Source organism: Phycodurus eques, chromosome 8 (assembly GCF_024500275.1).
Source record: "Phycodurus eques isolate BA_2022a chromosome 8, UOR_Pequ_1.1, whole genome shotgun sequence".
In the NCBI taxonomy this organism is placed as follows: Eukaryota; Metazoa; Chordata; class Actinopteri; order Syngnathiformes; family Syngnathidae; genus Phycodurus; species Phycodurus eques.
In genome coordinates, this window is record NC_084532.1 from 26,417,457 (window position 1) to 26,433,261 (window position 15,805).

Consider the following 15,805-nt stretch of genomic DNA (forward strand, 5'->3'; position numbering starts at 1 on the left):
GTCTAAATGCAGTGGCGCTACTAGCTTGAATTATTTACTCAGCTGTTGCCCTCCAGTCAAGTGTGACAGCCAGCTTTTGTTTTGGATTGGATGTCATTGTGTCAGTACAACAGGGTGGGACAAAAAGGAGGTGGACACTTTTGAAATGTACTTATTTAAGGAAGGGAGGATGGAATAGGGAAGGAAAGAAGGAAGGATGGAGGGAAGAAGTGAGGGGGGGGGGAGCCATGGGGGGAGGGATGGAGAAGGGAAGGGAAGGGAGGGTGGGTGGAATGAAAAGACGGACAGAAAGAAGAAAGGAAAGAAGGATTATGGAAGGAAGGTAGGGAGAAATGATGAAGGAGTGGAAGGTAGAAAGGGAGAGTGAATGGAACAAGGGATACAAGGATGTATGAAAGAAGGGATGGAAGCAAGGAAAGATGGATAAGTGGAGGGAAGGAAGATGATAGAAGGAAGGAAACAAGAACGAATGAAAGAAAGGTTCGTAGAAAGGAGGGAGTAAGAGAAGGAGCAAGCAAGGAAAGGGGTCAAAGAAGGAAACAAGGAAGTTTGAAATGAATTGGGGAAAGAAGGGAGGACGGATTGAAGGTAGCAAGGAAGGGTGGATGCATGGAAAGATACAAGGATGGTATATAAAGAAGGGTGGAAGGGAAGGGGGAGGGAGGATGGATGTATTGATTATAGAAGGGAACAAGGGTGTGAAAGCAAGGGAGGAAGGGAAGGAAGGAAAGAAGGAAGGAAGGAAGAAAAAAGGACAAAGCAAGGGAGGGAGGATAGATGAGAGGATAGGAAGGTACAAGGATTGTGTGAAAGGAAGGATGGAAGCAGAGGGAATGGAGGGAGTGAAACAGGGATGTATCGTTCTTAGATAGATAGCATAGTTAGTAGCTAGATTGGGAACTAACTAGGTTGGAAGAGGATTCAAGCTCGAAGAAACGTCGGGTTAGCTACCTAGGCGGCTTGCTTGGCAGATTGCACAGCTGCAGAAGAAAAACAGAGAAGCAGTTGTCCGGATTGAGGGAAAAGAGTTTATTGTAGGATTTTGTGACATTTGGACTCAAATGTAGATGTAAACGTTACTGGACACACGGAACACTCGCACACCTCCACTTTCAGCACACGACAAAGAGGGGAGGAAAAACAAACACAATAAATAACACAATTTCTTACATTAGCCTCACTAAAACGGCTTTTTTTTTTTTTTTTTAATTTGAGTTTAATTAAAGTAGATGCACAAGAGTTCAGGATGACACTTGGTTTAAGTCAGTGGCAATGATCGCCATCAGGAGACTATGCAAATTAAAGATTATTTACCAGCACCTTTCAATTCACATTTGCTTTATTTGGACATGCGGTACGTTTAGGACGGAAGAGTCACTTTCATGTACCTGCTGTGCCATGCATAGAGCACGATCAAATAAAATACAGTGTTCATGAGTCAAAAATTTAGGACTGTATCAAAAATCTCCAGTCTGAGGTCTCCATTAAACCGAATCCAATGAGTCCTCTGTTGGTTGTATCGGACTCCATTTATTCAGTTGGATTGGTTGACTGACTCCAGTCAGCGGACTCGGGTGATTCGGTCGTATTGATTCACTGACTCAAATCAGCAGACTCGTCGGAAACACTGTGCCCTCGAGTGATTCAGTTTGAGTTAATTGAATCAGTTAGCTGAATCAAATTAGCGAGCTGACCGCGAAACACTGCGGACTCAGCTAGCTAGCTTGTTAGCTTCTGGCAACAAAAACACTTTGGCTTCGTTTGTGTTGAAATTATGACATCTTAGGGTTTAATAATTTGTTTTATGAAGGCAGTCTTGGCTAGGCCACAAACAGGGATTTAAAATAATAATAATAATAATAATAATAATGTTCAATACATTTTGGCCTTCGTCCAAGCCTTTTCTTCAAAGGTGGCATTTGTTACAAACGTGATAATTTTAAATATACTAGCATATCGTCGCTGTCTGACGAACAAACTCCAAATTTCACAAGTAGAATTTTTTTTTAGCCAAAAAACAAAATAATACAAATTTAAAAAAATTCTTCATGCACCAAATGAAAGGAAAAAACACAAAGAAACTAGAGATACAGTATGTGTTTTTTTACTGACTGGACAATGGCATGGAGTAAACAGAAATAAAGGCATCACCAGATAGGCTGACTCATACTTTAAAGAATGTGGACAAAATTTTACACGGACAAAGATTTTGTTAAAACTGTTTTTAAAAGACGCTGCATGTAGACATTTGTTGCGAATGGGACAAATCTGTGTATGCGTTGACTTAAATTTCCTGCATTAGGCACCTTATGTCTTATTGTTGTACACTGTCGGTGCTAGTGATTAGCGAAAGCAAATTTTACAGTCGGCGAATGCGTGTTTACACATACAAAAATGTTGTTAAAACTATTTTTTAAAAACTGTTGTGTGTGACAAAAATTCAGTTAAAATCCTATTTGATGGGACAAATATCTGTGACAAATATTTTGTGATTTGCTAAATCATACTGCGGGTGAACGTATTTTTACACAGAGAAAACTCCTGTCAAAACGTGGCACCATTTGTGGCAAGTGGGACAAATATCCGCGTAGACTTAATTTTCCTGCATTCGGCACCCGACATCTTAAAATCGTACATTATGTAAACGAGTGCATTTTTTTCCCCAGAATCGTTTACATCGGGTCTGGAGGTTCTCCTTAAGAGTCCCGGTCAGCGGGTTACAAGATGGTGTAAAAAGGTTTCCCCTCTGGAGTCACTGAGGCACTAGTTCCTTCAGAGAGGCTAACGCCGAATGGATGCGCACGTGAAGCCTGTTCTCAAAGTCGTAGCCCGTGAAATCCTCCTAAAAACATAAATGGAGATATTAAATAACGATCACGTTAGCCAGTAATGATAAGAGCGCATGATGACTAGGTGCAATAAAATGTTACACATTCGCTGAACCGATTTTGATGATCATTTTTACCTTTGCTTGAAGAAGGAACGATCTGCCCTTACCCAGTGTCTGATTGGTGCAAAAACAAAAGTAATGTTAGACCAGAGAACACATTCAAAAGCAAGTCGCTTCAAATTATTATTTCCATTTTTTATCTGAAATGTTTTGGTGTTTCAGATAAAAATAGAAAAGAAAATACCTCCACACAATCTAATGCTGTATTCTTTTGCGAGAAAATAAGTCAGAACTTTACGAGATTAAAATTGTATTTTTCTGGAGAATAAACCCACAATATTACAAGAATAACATATTTCCAAGAAACGTTTACAACATTTTTTTTTATGAGAATATACAATAACAAATGTGTTATGTTACAAGAACAACATTTTTTTCAAGAAAAATGTCATAATCTCTCGAAAATAATAAATTGACGCAATAACAAAAATTTTTTTTCCAGTTGTAATGTCAGGAGATTAGCCATAATGTTAAAAAAAATAAAGAAAGTTGAATCAAGAGCACGGTTTTTACATTTCAAAAAATAAGATGTAATTCTACAAGAATAAAGTATAACTAAAGCTTAGTTATTATTATTTTAGAATAAAGTCATAATCTTCGGCGAGTAAATCTGGAATGTAACAAGAATATAATAGTGTTATTTTTTCAAAGAAAAAAGTAATAATCTTACAAAGTCAAGTATTAATTTTTCAAGGGGAAATAGTCCAAATAAAGTCATAACGTTACATAAATGGTCGCAATTATACAAGTGTAAAACGGGACTGAAGCGCGGATTTTTATTCAAGGGAAAGTGTCCTAATGTTTTGAGGGTAAAGTTGTAACGCTACAAAAATAAAATCATAATTTTTTGAGAATACAGTTATAATGTTACAAGATGAAAGTTTTTTGACAGAAAAAGTTATCTTTTGAAAATAATATTAAATATATGTTACAAGACAGATTTTTTTAAAATGTCCCATATTTTTGCTATTTAGACCTCCATAGAGTGATTTTCTAACATAGACTTCGTATAAAAGTGTCAATTTCATTAAAAAAAAACCACCAACAACTTGGTTTTGTCATAGGAGTGTCCAGAAAAGGCCCCTCCGACAGCTCCCTCTGTTTGAGCCAGTTTTGTTGCTGCTTTGTCCATATTTGGGTAAGACCACCCCCTATTCTCTGATTGGTTGCCTCCGTGTAGAAGAACCACTTGTGAGAGCACACGTTTGTTATGTTGACAGCGCTGACTCGGGAGCGGAGAGGTAGGTGGAGATCTTCGCTAGTGACTTCTTTTTTTAAAGAAGTAAAGTCATCTTATGAGAATAAAGTTGTAACATTATGCGAATACATTTGTAATTTTTAGGCAAATAAAGATGTAATTGTACAGCCAAAAGAAAAACATATCATCGCCATCCCATTAAAATTGTCAAAATATTTTTTGTTTGTTATTTTCCAAATAACTACGTTTTGGTGTGTGTTTCAACAAACAAACAAAAAACATGTAATCCTAAACATATTTATGAATAAATACATCCAAAAAGTCAGCCTTATATTACAATAATCCTATTATTATACTCATATTGGCTCCAACTCTTGGATTGAATGTCATTAGATTTTGTCCTTAATAAAGAGGACTGGACGTACTTCGGGTTTGGCGAGCAGCATGCAGCCCAGCTCGTAGACGGCGTATGGCTGAACATACGAATTGGTGTGACGCCCGTACTCGTCTCTGGCCGCCATCTGGAAGGACTGCACAAAAATGGCTTGTGATGAACACCATGTGAAGTCATTGCTAGAGGCTGTTAAGTTACCTGGACGGCATCTCTGGTGTTGCCGTGACACTTGTGGACGGCGCCCAGCAGGAGATGTTTCAGGCCGCGGCAAGAAGCCTCGTCAAGACGCTGCAACACTGAAACAGCGCCATGGATCGGGAAAATCAATCATGAACTACAGAATTTCTGTAGAATTTCTGAACATCTGACTGCACAGCTTTGTTGACATGAACACTAACACATGGTCATGTTATACCCGTCGCAGTGGCATCACTTTTGTACCTTGGTTCATGACCTGCAGCTTGGATGAGGAGCAGTTGGGAAGTGCTTTCCACAGGTACAGCACCTCAATGACACCCAAAATGCAGAGCTCTCTGCTGGGAGAGATCTTCCTCAAACGCTCAGCCTGCATACCAGCATTAAAAACCAACATCAAAGACAAAACCAAAATTAACATCAGAGACACACGACTGATGTAAATCAAAGGCTCTTATAAAGACACAAAAATTACACTTATCACAGACAAACATCAAGGACAGTCATCGAAGACACTTATTCAAAATACACATCAATGATACTGTGGGCACACTTCACAGATACACGTCTCATACACACATCACATATTATCCACATCCAAGCTATACATCAGATGCACATCAAAGACACACCACACGTACATCACAGACCCACATCTTAAGACACACACTGTAAAGATATCACAGACACACATAACACTTCAAAGATACACATAACGTATACACATCTAAGACACATCAAAGGCATGCATCTAGACATCTATCAAAGATGCACATCACATACACGTCAAAGAAACTCATCCAAGACATACATCATAGACACAACATCTCAAAGAGAAATTGTGTCTTTTTTAGAAATCATACCCGTTTGACAGCAAACTGCTCGATCTGGTTGTTCTTCCTTTTGAACAGCTTCTGCACATCTTTGAAGACACCGTTGGCGCCGTCCAGGTCGCCCGAGGCTCCCTGACACACTAAAGAAGAACACTGAGCTGAAAACGGTGCTAGGATGCTAATGCTAACACTAAGAGGCAGCATCCCACCTCCGGTCAAGTACGCGTAATAGCACTGAGACCATCTTGATTCGTTCTTCAGCCTCTCGAAGGACTGGTGAGCGTCTTCGAAGTTCATCTCGATCATGCTGCACCAGCCTAACATGACAGACAGAAGCAAGCCATCACTGCAAAGGCCTGACGAGTTGCGCTAGACCCGATGAGTCGCAAACATACCGATCTCGTACAGACACACATGCTGGATCTCTCTTTGGTCGGAAGCCAGTTCCAGTGCATCGTTGAAGCAGGCCAGAGCGCTGTTGATGTGACACTTTGGACAGACAAAACACCCACAAAAACCTAGGATCCTGAATGCATCACTGCAGCCTTTCTAGTGATTGCATCCAGCAAGCAAACTAACTACAGTAGCTATCTGCTGGCTAGCGATCGCATCATCATCTCAAAAACTAGCTTCGCCAAACTACCCATCTTAATAATTTACTTTGGTACCTAGCTACCCCAACATGCCTATCTCGCAGCCTTGCTTGCTACCTGGGGAACTATCTATTTAACTAACTACCATCTTACTACCCTCCAACTAGCTACACATACCAATCTCTCCAACAAACTAGATTGTCAGGATATAGATAGGTGTTTGTAGCTAGCTACCTACAGACCTGTATATCTAGCAAACCAGCGAAGGACCCAACTATCCAACTAGCTGCAAATACCCATCTATTCTACTAGCCTAGTTTGTTGGATGACCTCGCTCAGGGATGGGAACCTGGCGGCCCACAGGCCGTATTTAGCAAACAACCTATCTGAATACCAAGTTAGCTACTCTCCAACATGCCTATCTAGCAATCTAGCCAGTTACTCGTCCACCGACTGTATATTAATCTCGTAAACTATCGAGCTACCCAACTGCCTATCTAGCTTCCTAGCTAGTTACCCTCCAGCATGCCGATTTACCAAACTAGCTAGTTACACAGTCGCCATTCTCCCCGGCAAACTTGCCAGCTACCTACAAGAAATCCACCTAGCAACCTTATGTGTCTAGCCACTAACTACTTTTCTAGTAATCTTGCTTGCTACCCATCTATTCATCTTACTCCCCCACCACCTCACCTCCTTCCCCCACCCATATGCCCATCTCAACCCAACTTTCTACCCACCTACCCATCTAGTAACTCTGGCAGCTATCCGTCCATCTTAAATTCTGACATGCGTGTCTAGCAACCAAATTAGCTACCCACCTACCTATGCAGTATCCTTGGCAACTACCCACCTATCAACCTCTAACACAGGGGTGGGCAAACATTTTGGCTTAGGAGCCGCATTGGCTTTTAAAATTTGACAGGCGGGCCAAGCTCGGACCAGATGCTTGCATATCAAACATAAACAAAGAAAGGCGTTGTAGTCTTAATACTTACATTTACTTTTAATGGGAACAGTGTTGTTGATCACCTTTTTTTTGCCAGTGCATCAAAGAATGGTGTGAGTTTTGTTGTGGCAATTCTCAGAACATATCTGAGGTGTTCATCACTCAGCTGGGATCTGTAGGATGCTTTGTTGGTGTTCATCACACTAAAAGTCTGTTCACACACATATGTAGAGCCAAACAACACCAGCATCCTCTGTGTCATCTTGCAGATTTTTTAAAAATTTGTCTGCGCTTCATCCAGTTTAAGAAAGTTGAACTTCTCTTTGAAGACAGTATCACACTGGAGAGCAATCAGTTCCAATTGCAGCTCCTGTGGCGCTGTTTCAGGGTCTTGTGTATGGGACATGACACCAGCTGAAGTAACTTGTCAATTTTTCCAAAATCAGAGAACCGAATTCTCCATGCAGGTCGTCCAGTGATTTCCTGTATTTTTCACATCGAGGGGCCTCTTTCAGTGTAGCCAGTACGGGGAAATGAACAAATGACTTGTAAATGGACTGCACTTATATAGCGCTTTATCTACACCATCACAGTGCCCAAAGCCCTTTACAAAGCCTCACATTCACCCATTCACACACACATTCATACACCAATGGGCGGCTGCTGCCACGCAAGGCACTGCCAGGCCCACTGGGAGCAATTAAGAATTCAGTGTCTTGCTCAAGGACACTTTGACATGCGGACAGTTGGAGCCAGGATTCGACCCTTTGGCCACTGGACGTCCCGCTCTACCAACTGATCCACAGCTGCCATTGTTTGACATTTGCTTTCAGAATAAAGCTATCTTAGTTTTTAAGGCTCTAATGTTTGTATAGGCGGCACGGTGGGCGACTGGTTAGAGCGTCAGCCTCACAGTTCTGAGGACCCGGGTTCAATCCCCGGTCCCGCCTGTGTGGAGTTTGCATGTTCTCCCCGTGCCTGCGTGGGTTTTCTCCGGGCACTCCGGTTTCCTCCCACATCCCAAAACATGCATGAAATGGAGACTCTAAATTGCCCGTAGGTGTGAATGTGAGTGCGAATGGTTGGTTGTTTGTTTGTATGTGCCCTGGGATTGGCTGGCAACCAGTTCAGGGTGTACCCCGCCTCCTGCCCAAAGACAGCTGGGATAGGCTCCAGCACGCCCGCGACCCTAGTGAGGAGAAGCGGCTCAGAAAATGGATGGATGGATGTTTGTATACATTTCATGCACAAACTGGTCTTCCCCTTGTAGCTTCACATTCAGCTCATCCATGTGTGTCAATATGTCCACAGCAAAACCTAAATCACAAAGCCAATATGTGTCACTCAACTCAGGAAAATAATCAGTTTTCTCAAGTAGCACCAAAATGAAATAATCTCCTGTTTGAGCTCCTACACTCGATGGCCCACTTCCCCCAAACTTAACCATCTTACATTTGTGTGGTACAGCACATCCTGGTGATCAGCATCGGTTTCTTCAAGAAACTTAATAAACTGACGATGCCACGTCCCCTTGCATGAATGAAGTTAACGGGTTTTACAACTGGCTTTACTACATGGTCAAGCTGCAGTACAAATTTACACAGCGTTTCTTGGTGGATTATGCAGTGTAGAAAAGTTCCCTCCTGCTCAGGGTTGTCCTCTTTCACCCTTTCTTGGATTCTTTTTAGCAGCCCGTTGTTTTTTCCAGTCGGATTTGGTGATCCATCTGTGGTAATGTTGGCGAGCATACTCCAAGGTAGCTTGTTCCTCTTGATGAAACCCCACACACTGTCATAAAAATCCTCTCCACGCGTTTTTTCCCTTCATTGATTCCATGGCCAAAAACCCCTTCGTTATCTCGAATATATTTGTCCTTAATCCCGCTGATAAAAATTAAAAGCTGAGCGGCATCCTTTATGTCATTACTTTCGTTCAGTGACAAGGAACACAATGTAAATGACTCTGCTTTTTTGTATAGCTAAGTCTTCATTAATTAGCTCAATACGTCGAGTCACTGTCCTGTGTGATAAGCTAATGTTTTCAAATTTACTCTTGCTCTCAGGACACAAGATACTTGTTGTCCCTACCATGCATTCTTTCAGAAACTCCCCTTGGGAAAGAGGCTTGCTGGTCTTAGCTAGTTTGAATGTCAGCAAAAAACTAAACTTTGTGACTGAATCTTGGATGGCAATTTGTCAGATAAAGATGTTTTGCTGAGCCTGCATGTTCCGTCCGTTCCTGCGTTGATTGGTTGTTAGCATAATTAGCATGTGTTGTAGAAAAGTGCCGGCTGATGTTGTATTTCTTTAAAACCGCAATGTTTTCTTGGAAAATAAGACATACAGCCTTTGACCGGACTCACAGTGAAAAAGTATTTAGTAGTCCATTCTCTACTAAACACTCGGCACTCACTGTCGACTTTTCTTTTCCTTGGCCCACTCATGGTTGAAGATGGGTTGAGAGCAGTAGCAGAGTAAAAATAAAACTGCCAAAGCCAAGTCAACGTATTACTGCGCCTATTGCACCACCTGGTGGACAAGGTCAAATTAATGTTGTCATGATTTTGATATGATTTGGGTGATTCTGTACCCATCTTTGGCGGGCCAGATTGAAATGAACAGCAGGCCAGATGTGGCCTGCGGGCTGTAGTTTTCCCACCCCTGTTCCAACATCTCTCCACCTTACCAATCTACAGTAGCTACAGAACAACTTAACTTCTGACATGCGTATCTACAACGTTTCTAGGCAGCCCTACCTCCAGCCTGTGTATGCGCCCCTTGAAGAAGATGAAGAGGGAGGAGTTTGGGTAGACCAGTGACTTCCTGTGCAGGATCTCTTTGGCCTCCGTCAGGCCGGCGTGAGAATCACACCCGTCTAGCGCGAAGAATGGCAGCACTACTGTGTGGTACCACAGGAGAGCCAACCTGCAAGATGACACATAACCGCATCATTCTAGACACACACACACACACACACACACAAAAACTCACAAACTAGCTACTTAGCTACCTAGCTAACAAAATAAATACCTGACTAGCTCGTTAGTGAGCAATCAATCAAACTACTACCTAACTAACTAACTAACTGACTGACTAACTGGTTTAATAATCAACTAAAAGATAGATTGCTAACTAACTAGCTGAATGAATAACCAGTTTGCTAATTGATTAACTGACCAACAAATTAACTAGTTAGCGAAATAACTGACTAACTAGCTTGCTAGCTGCCAACTAACTTAACTACTCATAATATGCTAAATCTAGCTCCCTAACAAAACTGCAAGCTACATTGAGTGAGCTAAAAAACTAACTATTAACTAGCCAACTAACGAACTAGCTGGCTAAAAAACTATCTAGCTAACAAATGTAACTACAGTGGATCCCCATATATTTGCAGTTCGGCATTTTCAAATTCACCTATTTGGGGATTTTATTTCACCTGATTCCGCACTTATTTCTGTGTGTGTTTTTTTTTCTTTCACGGCAATTATAAGGGAGCGTCAAGTATTAAAATGTTTTTGCAATTGGCAGTCAGTCCCTATCCTGCGCAAATTGCGGGGGTCCACTGCACTCGTTCACAAACTAACATAAAAACTATAGCTCTAACAAACTGTGAGCTACATTGAGGAAGCAAACAAACAACAGTTAATGTTGGTCATAATTGTGGTACTTGAATGGGTCAGTATTTTTGAAGTGATACTGGTTGTAGAACGTTTAAGACGTTTAACTGATCTAGACAATTAACAGCAATGTACAGTAGCTATGTGGTGTACTCACGTAGCTAGGGGTGCCTTCATGTCCTTGCTCTCGCTGGCGTAGGCGAGGGCAGCAAGGCCTTGGAGGCGGTCTCCGGGGAAGCCCAGCAGGTTGATAATTTTGAGGAGGTGCGGGGGCACCATGGAGATGCACAGGTGGAACAGACCATAGCCGAAGCTCACCGAGCCCTTCAGGCGGTCCAAGGCCTCAGACGTCACGCCGCTCTCCGCCTCATTGTGGTTGGCGTTGTCGGGGGTGGTGGTCTCTGTGGTGGTCTGCTGGCAGGCGGCCTGCAGCTGGCTGATGTCACTGTGACATTTGTTATACATCTTCCACGCCTTGCGGAGGATCCAGCCACCTTTGATGTATGCTGTCACGCCACAATATACAGCATGCATTACATTTATGGAGCAAAACTAACAAACAACAACAAGCTAGCTAGCTAGCAAACAAACTGACTGACTAGCTAGCTAACTAATAGCTACCTAGATGACAAACAAAATTACTAACTAGATGGCTAAATAATTAACTACATGTGAACTAGCTATAACAACTAAATCATTAACTACTAACTCGTTGACTAAGAAATGACTAACTAACTAACACACTTATTAACTAACTAGCTAGCAAACAAACTTACTAATTAATGAACTAACTACTTGCTACCAAGGTAAAATAAATTACGAACTAGCTGGCTAGCAAACTATAACAAAGATGTTTCTTGCTCTTCTAACTAACTCTCCAACTAATTCCCTAACTAGCGACTAGTCCACATGGAGTTGTGTAAGAAACTGACCTGAGAGTTCCTGCTTGACAAAGGAGAGCACAGCCAAGTAAACCTGACAGTCAGCCACAATGATCTGTCTCTGCAGGCGGTCCACCACCACCACACCAGACCTCTGGGAGTCCATCTGCAAACACACAGAACATTCTAGAACTTACTGTCGTCTTCTTTAATACAGCATAAAATGAATCCCCCGCGATATTGCAGTTCATTGTTTGAGACCCCGCTATATCGCAGATTTTTGGTCAATAATTTTTTAATGGTTTTTTACGGTATACAGGCAAATATGAATTTAGAGTGTCCCTACTAAGATGCAGTAACAGTTGTTGTTCCCACGGAGCAGAGAGAATACACGTGTGAGCATTGGTGTATGCTCTGTTTCTACAGTATGTGTTGCTGCTCCGTGTGTGTTAAAACAGTATTACGTTCCAGTGTGCCTAAGGCGTGCGGAAGGGGAAAAAAACTAAGGTATATTAAAAAAAGATGTTTATATGGTCTCTATCTCAGACTTTGGTGGGTAAGTCTGGAACATATCCCCCGTGCTAAAAAGGGGTTCACTGTATGTACACTGACGCTCTTCTTGATCTTGTTCCTGATGGTCTCCAGCACACCGACGCTGTCACTCTCACAAAGCTTCTCGGTGGTCTTCAGGTCGTCGCACGCCATCTGCATCTTCTCCTCCTCGAATGTCATCATGGCATTCTGAGAACACAATACAACACGCCTCAATAGACCTTTTTACCGTGAAATCACAATTACTTACGGGTGTCAAAAACCGGAGCATTCTCCAATGGCTCCACTAGTAAACAAATCCTTCAATGCCATTTGACCAAGACAGTGTTATTGAGAAAAGTGTAAATATCTTCAATGAGGATTTTAGCATTCAAAAAAAGTCATAATTTGAATGTGTGAAGTGTCAGTTTCGCAGGTTAACTGCTTGAATGATGGCCATAATGGTGGAAATTCAAACATAGTTAACATGATCATTGAAGCTAAAATGGATAGTGCACTGTAGTCTACTCAGCAAGAAATTCACTCAAGCTAAATTTGTCGTGATGGTAAAACAGAGACTTAAAAACATGTAACTACTTTTTCTACTCCACTACTAGGCAGTCTTGCTATTGTTTCTGTAGAACTATTCACGACACTCACTCGAGTTATCCTTCTCACACACAGGCTTTGCAGGATTAATTTTGATGCGTGTTTTTTAAGGAAAAAAACAACTAAACCTTTTGGCTTGCGTCTGGTAGGGTAACGTCAGTTTTTGCTCGCGAACTAACTAGCCATCTAACTAATGAACTAAATAGCAATTAATAGAGAGAAAAAAATTAACTACAGTATAGTAGCTACCAGTGAACAAAAACTAAACAAACAGGTTACCTACCTGCCTAACCAAATAACTAAAAAACTAACGAGCTAGTGAGCTTATAAATTAATTGGCTAACAAACTAACTACTAGAAAACTAGCTCTCACTAACAAATTAAAACACTAGCTAACAAACAAAAACTAACTCGCTCACGAATAAACTAGTTAGCCAACAACATCACAAAATAAAATAAATAATTAAATACCAAACTAACAAATTAAAAAGTTCAAATTCTAACTTGCTAACTAACTAGCCAGCAATCAACTACTATGTAACAAATTAACCAATAACTGCTACCTAACTAAATAACTAAGTAGCTAGCAAGTTTAAAAACTAACTGGCTAACTTGGTGGCTAAAAAAACAACTACTATCTAACTTACTGCTTATCTAACTAGCTATCATGCTAAAACAAATAAACTCGCTAACTAAATAACTAAGACACTAAATACTGACTTAGTAGTAACCTAATGAACAAATTAAATAACTAGCAATCCAGCTGAATAAACTAATTGGCTTGATAACTAAGTAGCTTTCTTAGTAACTACGAGCTTACAAACTACATACTAACTAACTAGCTACCCAATTAACTCTTAAGCAAAGTAAAAAGCAAAAGTAACTATATTTAAAAATAAATAAATATATATATATATATATATGTATATATATATATATATAATATAGTAAGTAGCAAGTGAGCTAAAAAAAAACAAACAAACAAGTAACTCACTAACTAGCTTGATAGCTACCTCACTGACTAGCAAACAAACCAAATATCTCATGAGCTAGTTGACAAACAAACTACAAGCTACCTTCTTTCACACATAGTGAAAAGACAACATGGAAGATGGGCGCATCTCACATTCCAGAGAGTCAAACAATTGCATACCAGCATTTAAATAGTCCCTTTTCTACAATGTTTCTCCATTAAAGGTGGTCAAACTCACCAGGAAGCTCACAAAACTTGCCCCGAAGCTCATCAGCGGACTCTGACTCCTACAAGAGGGAACACAAACAAGTGAAGACACACCACAGTAGTATCTATAAAGCTGAAGTTTACAACAAGCAATACCGCTATAGTGTATATCACAGAAGACATCTTTACCAGAGCGGTTCAAGACCTGGCATCTGTAAAGCTGAACTATTGATACCACCAAGTGTTGCGTCCTGAAGTTTAATACTAGCATGTGTTACGGTAGACACCTTACCAAGAGATGTCACACTTGTGTGGCATCTGTAAAGCTGACATTTCCTACTAGTATGTGTTGCCTGGCTGAAGACATCTAAAAAGTGTGGCATTTGTAAAGCTGAAGTTTACATCTAGCATGTGGCGCAGTAGACAGCTTTGCAACAGACAGGTGTGGCTGAAATTTACTACGCCTGCTACGAGCATGTGTCGCGGTTGACATCTTTACCACAGAAGAGGCATCTGTGAAGTTGAAGTTTACTACTAGCATGCAGTGCGTTAAGAAATCCTTACCGCAGATATGGTATCTGTGAAGCTGACACTTACTTTGCAAGATGGTTTTCCTTTCGTCTGTTTAATTATGTACAAAATATTTATTTGTAAACATGCCCAAAAGAAAGGCCTTACCCACCAAGCGATCATACACTTTCCGGATGTGACGTCATGACGTTGGACTCGCCATAGCTCATCGCATCTATTTGCTAGCACATGCTCGTGCGTGCACTTTCGCGTACACAAACACAAGCGGGGGGTGCACGTTACCTGTATCTCCTAAAGAGCTCGTCGCTCTCCTTGAAGCCGTTGTTGAGCAGCATGTTGATGCCTTGCAGCGCCATCTCGGCGTCATCGATGTGCTCGGCCTTCTCCTCCTCCACCTGCTGCTGATGCTGCTTCTGCTGCTCCGGGCCAGCCATTGCTGCTGGTATGATGAACACGGCGATGATCGTGGACAATCCTCAAAAGCAACCCGCCTCTCACTTTCACTTTATTCATCCATTCCGCTATTCTTCTTTTTTTCTATTTAGCCATCCATCCATCCATCCATCCATCTCTTCCCCTACCTCGTCCACCCCGGTCGTGCAGCATCCGGTGCATTACGTAATCAAAACATCCACGTGACGCGCCGAGCATTGCGTCATGACGTCACGGGGAGGGTGAGACAATGTCAAGTAACCTTGCATTAAATATATATTTTTTTAAACGAGTGAATTTACTGCTTTTTGTATCTTGCTTTTTTTTTAATTCAGTTAAAATAAAATATTTGCAACATGAATATAAGTACATTGGTATGATTTATGGTGAATATAGTTGCCAATAGAATATTTATGGTATGATACATGAATGTAAATTTAACTGCGGTAATGCACTTGGTTTGAATAAACTTTAATGGGACAAATAAATTGGATTTGAAGAAACTTCAATGGCAAAATGAAACTGATCTTCGAATCGAAGTTTGAATCAACTTTATTGGCAAGTTATTGCAGCCAACACGGTGCCGTATGAAGTGCTTTTTGCATATTAACGGCTAAACAATCAAATGCGACCAATACAGTGAGTAGCTGTTACTTACTATAAAGAGTTAGCCTCATGTTTCAACAAAAAAAGTCACTTTATTTGCCCATTTTTTGCCTTCCCTACCAGTGTAAGTACAACTCCTGGCGTAATCATATTTATAGATTGTCCATCCATCCATTTTCTACACCCCATATCCTCACTCAGGTCGCAGGTATGCTGGAGCCAATACCAGCTAACTGCGGGCAAGAGGCAGGGTACATCCTGAACTGGTTGCCACCCAATCGCAGGGCACCTATGAACAAACAAT

General features: G+C 41.2%; 1 protein-coding gene across 3 annotated transcripts; it reads right to left on the minus strand.

Annotated features, from left to right (window-relative positions):
• Nucleotides 1-1,190: 1,190 nt before the first annotated feature.
• Nucleotides 1,191-15,081, minus strand: LOC133406692 (tetratricopeptide repeat protein 39C-like). Of its 3 annotated transcripts, none has more exons than XM_061684492.1 (15): nt 15,045-15,081; nt 14,746-14,902; nt 13,964-14,012; nt 12,225-12,353; nt 11,664-11,778; nt 10,889-11,237; nt 9,868-10,036; nt 5,966-6,059; nt 5,780-5,887; nt 5,601-5,710; nt 4,984-5,107; nt 4,741-4,838; nt 4,574-4,678; nt 2,966-3,004; nt 1,191-2,842 (listed from the first exon to the last, which is right to left on the minus strand). In XM_061684492.1, exons 1-15 carry the CDS (start codon nt 15,076-15,078, stop codon nt 2,753-2,755), a joined length of 1,770 nt encoding a protein of 589 aa, XP_061540476.1. In that variant the 5' UTR covers nt 15,079-15,081; the 3' UTR covers nt 1,191-2,752. The 3 variants fall into 3 exon arrangements, with proteins under 3 accessions (XP_061540476.1, XP_061540475.1, XP_061540477.1); XM_061684491.1 differs by having other exon boundaries at nt 12,219-12,353; XM_061684493.1 differs by having other exon boundaries at nt 12,219-12,353; nt 14,746-14,899; nt 15,045-15,061.
• Between the last annotated feature and the right edge of the window lie 724 nt (nt 15,082-15,805).

Coding starts and splice junctions, on each gene's coding strand:
- LOC133406692 (XM_061684491.1), bottom strand. CDS start 15,078: ATGCACCGGATGCTGCACGACCGGGGTGGACGAG. Junction 5,888..5,965: donor TGTGTGTCTGTACGAGATCG/GTATGTTTGCGA, acceptor CTGTCATGTTAG/GCTGGTGCAGCATGATCGAG. Junction 2,843..2,965: donor CGTTCCTTCTTCAAGCAAAG/GTAAAAATGATC, acceptor TTATGTTTTTAG/GAGGATTTCACGGGCTACGA.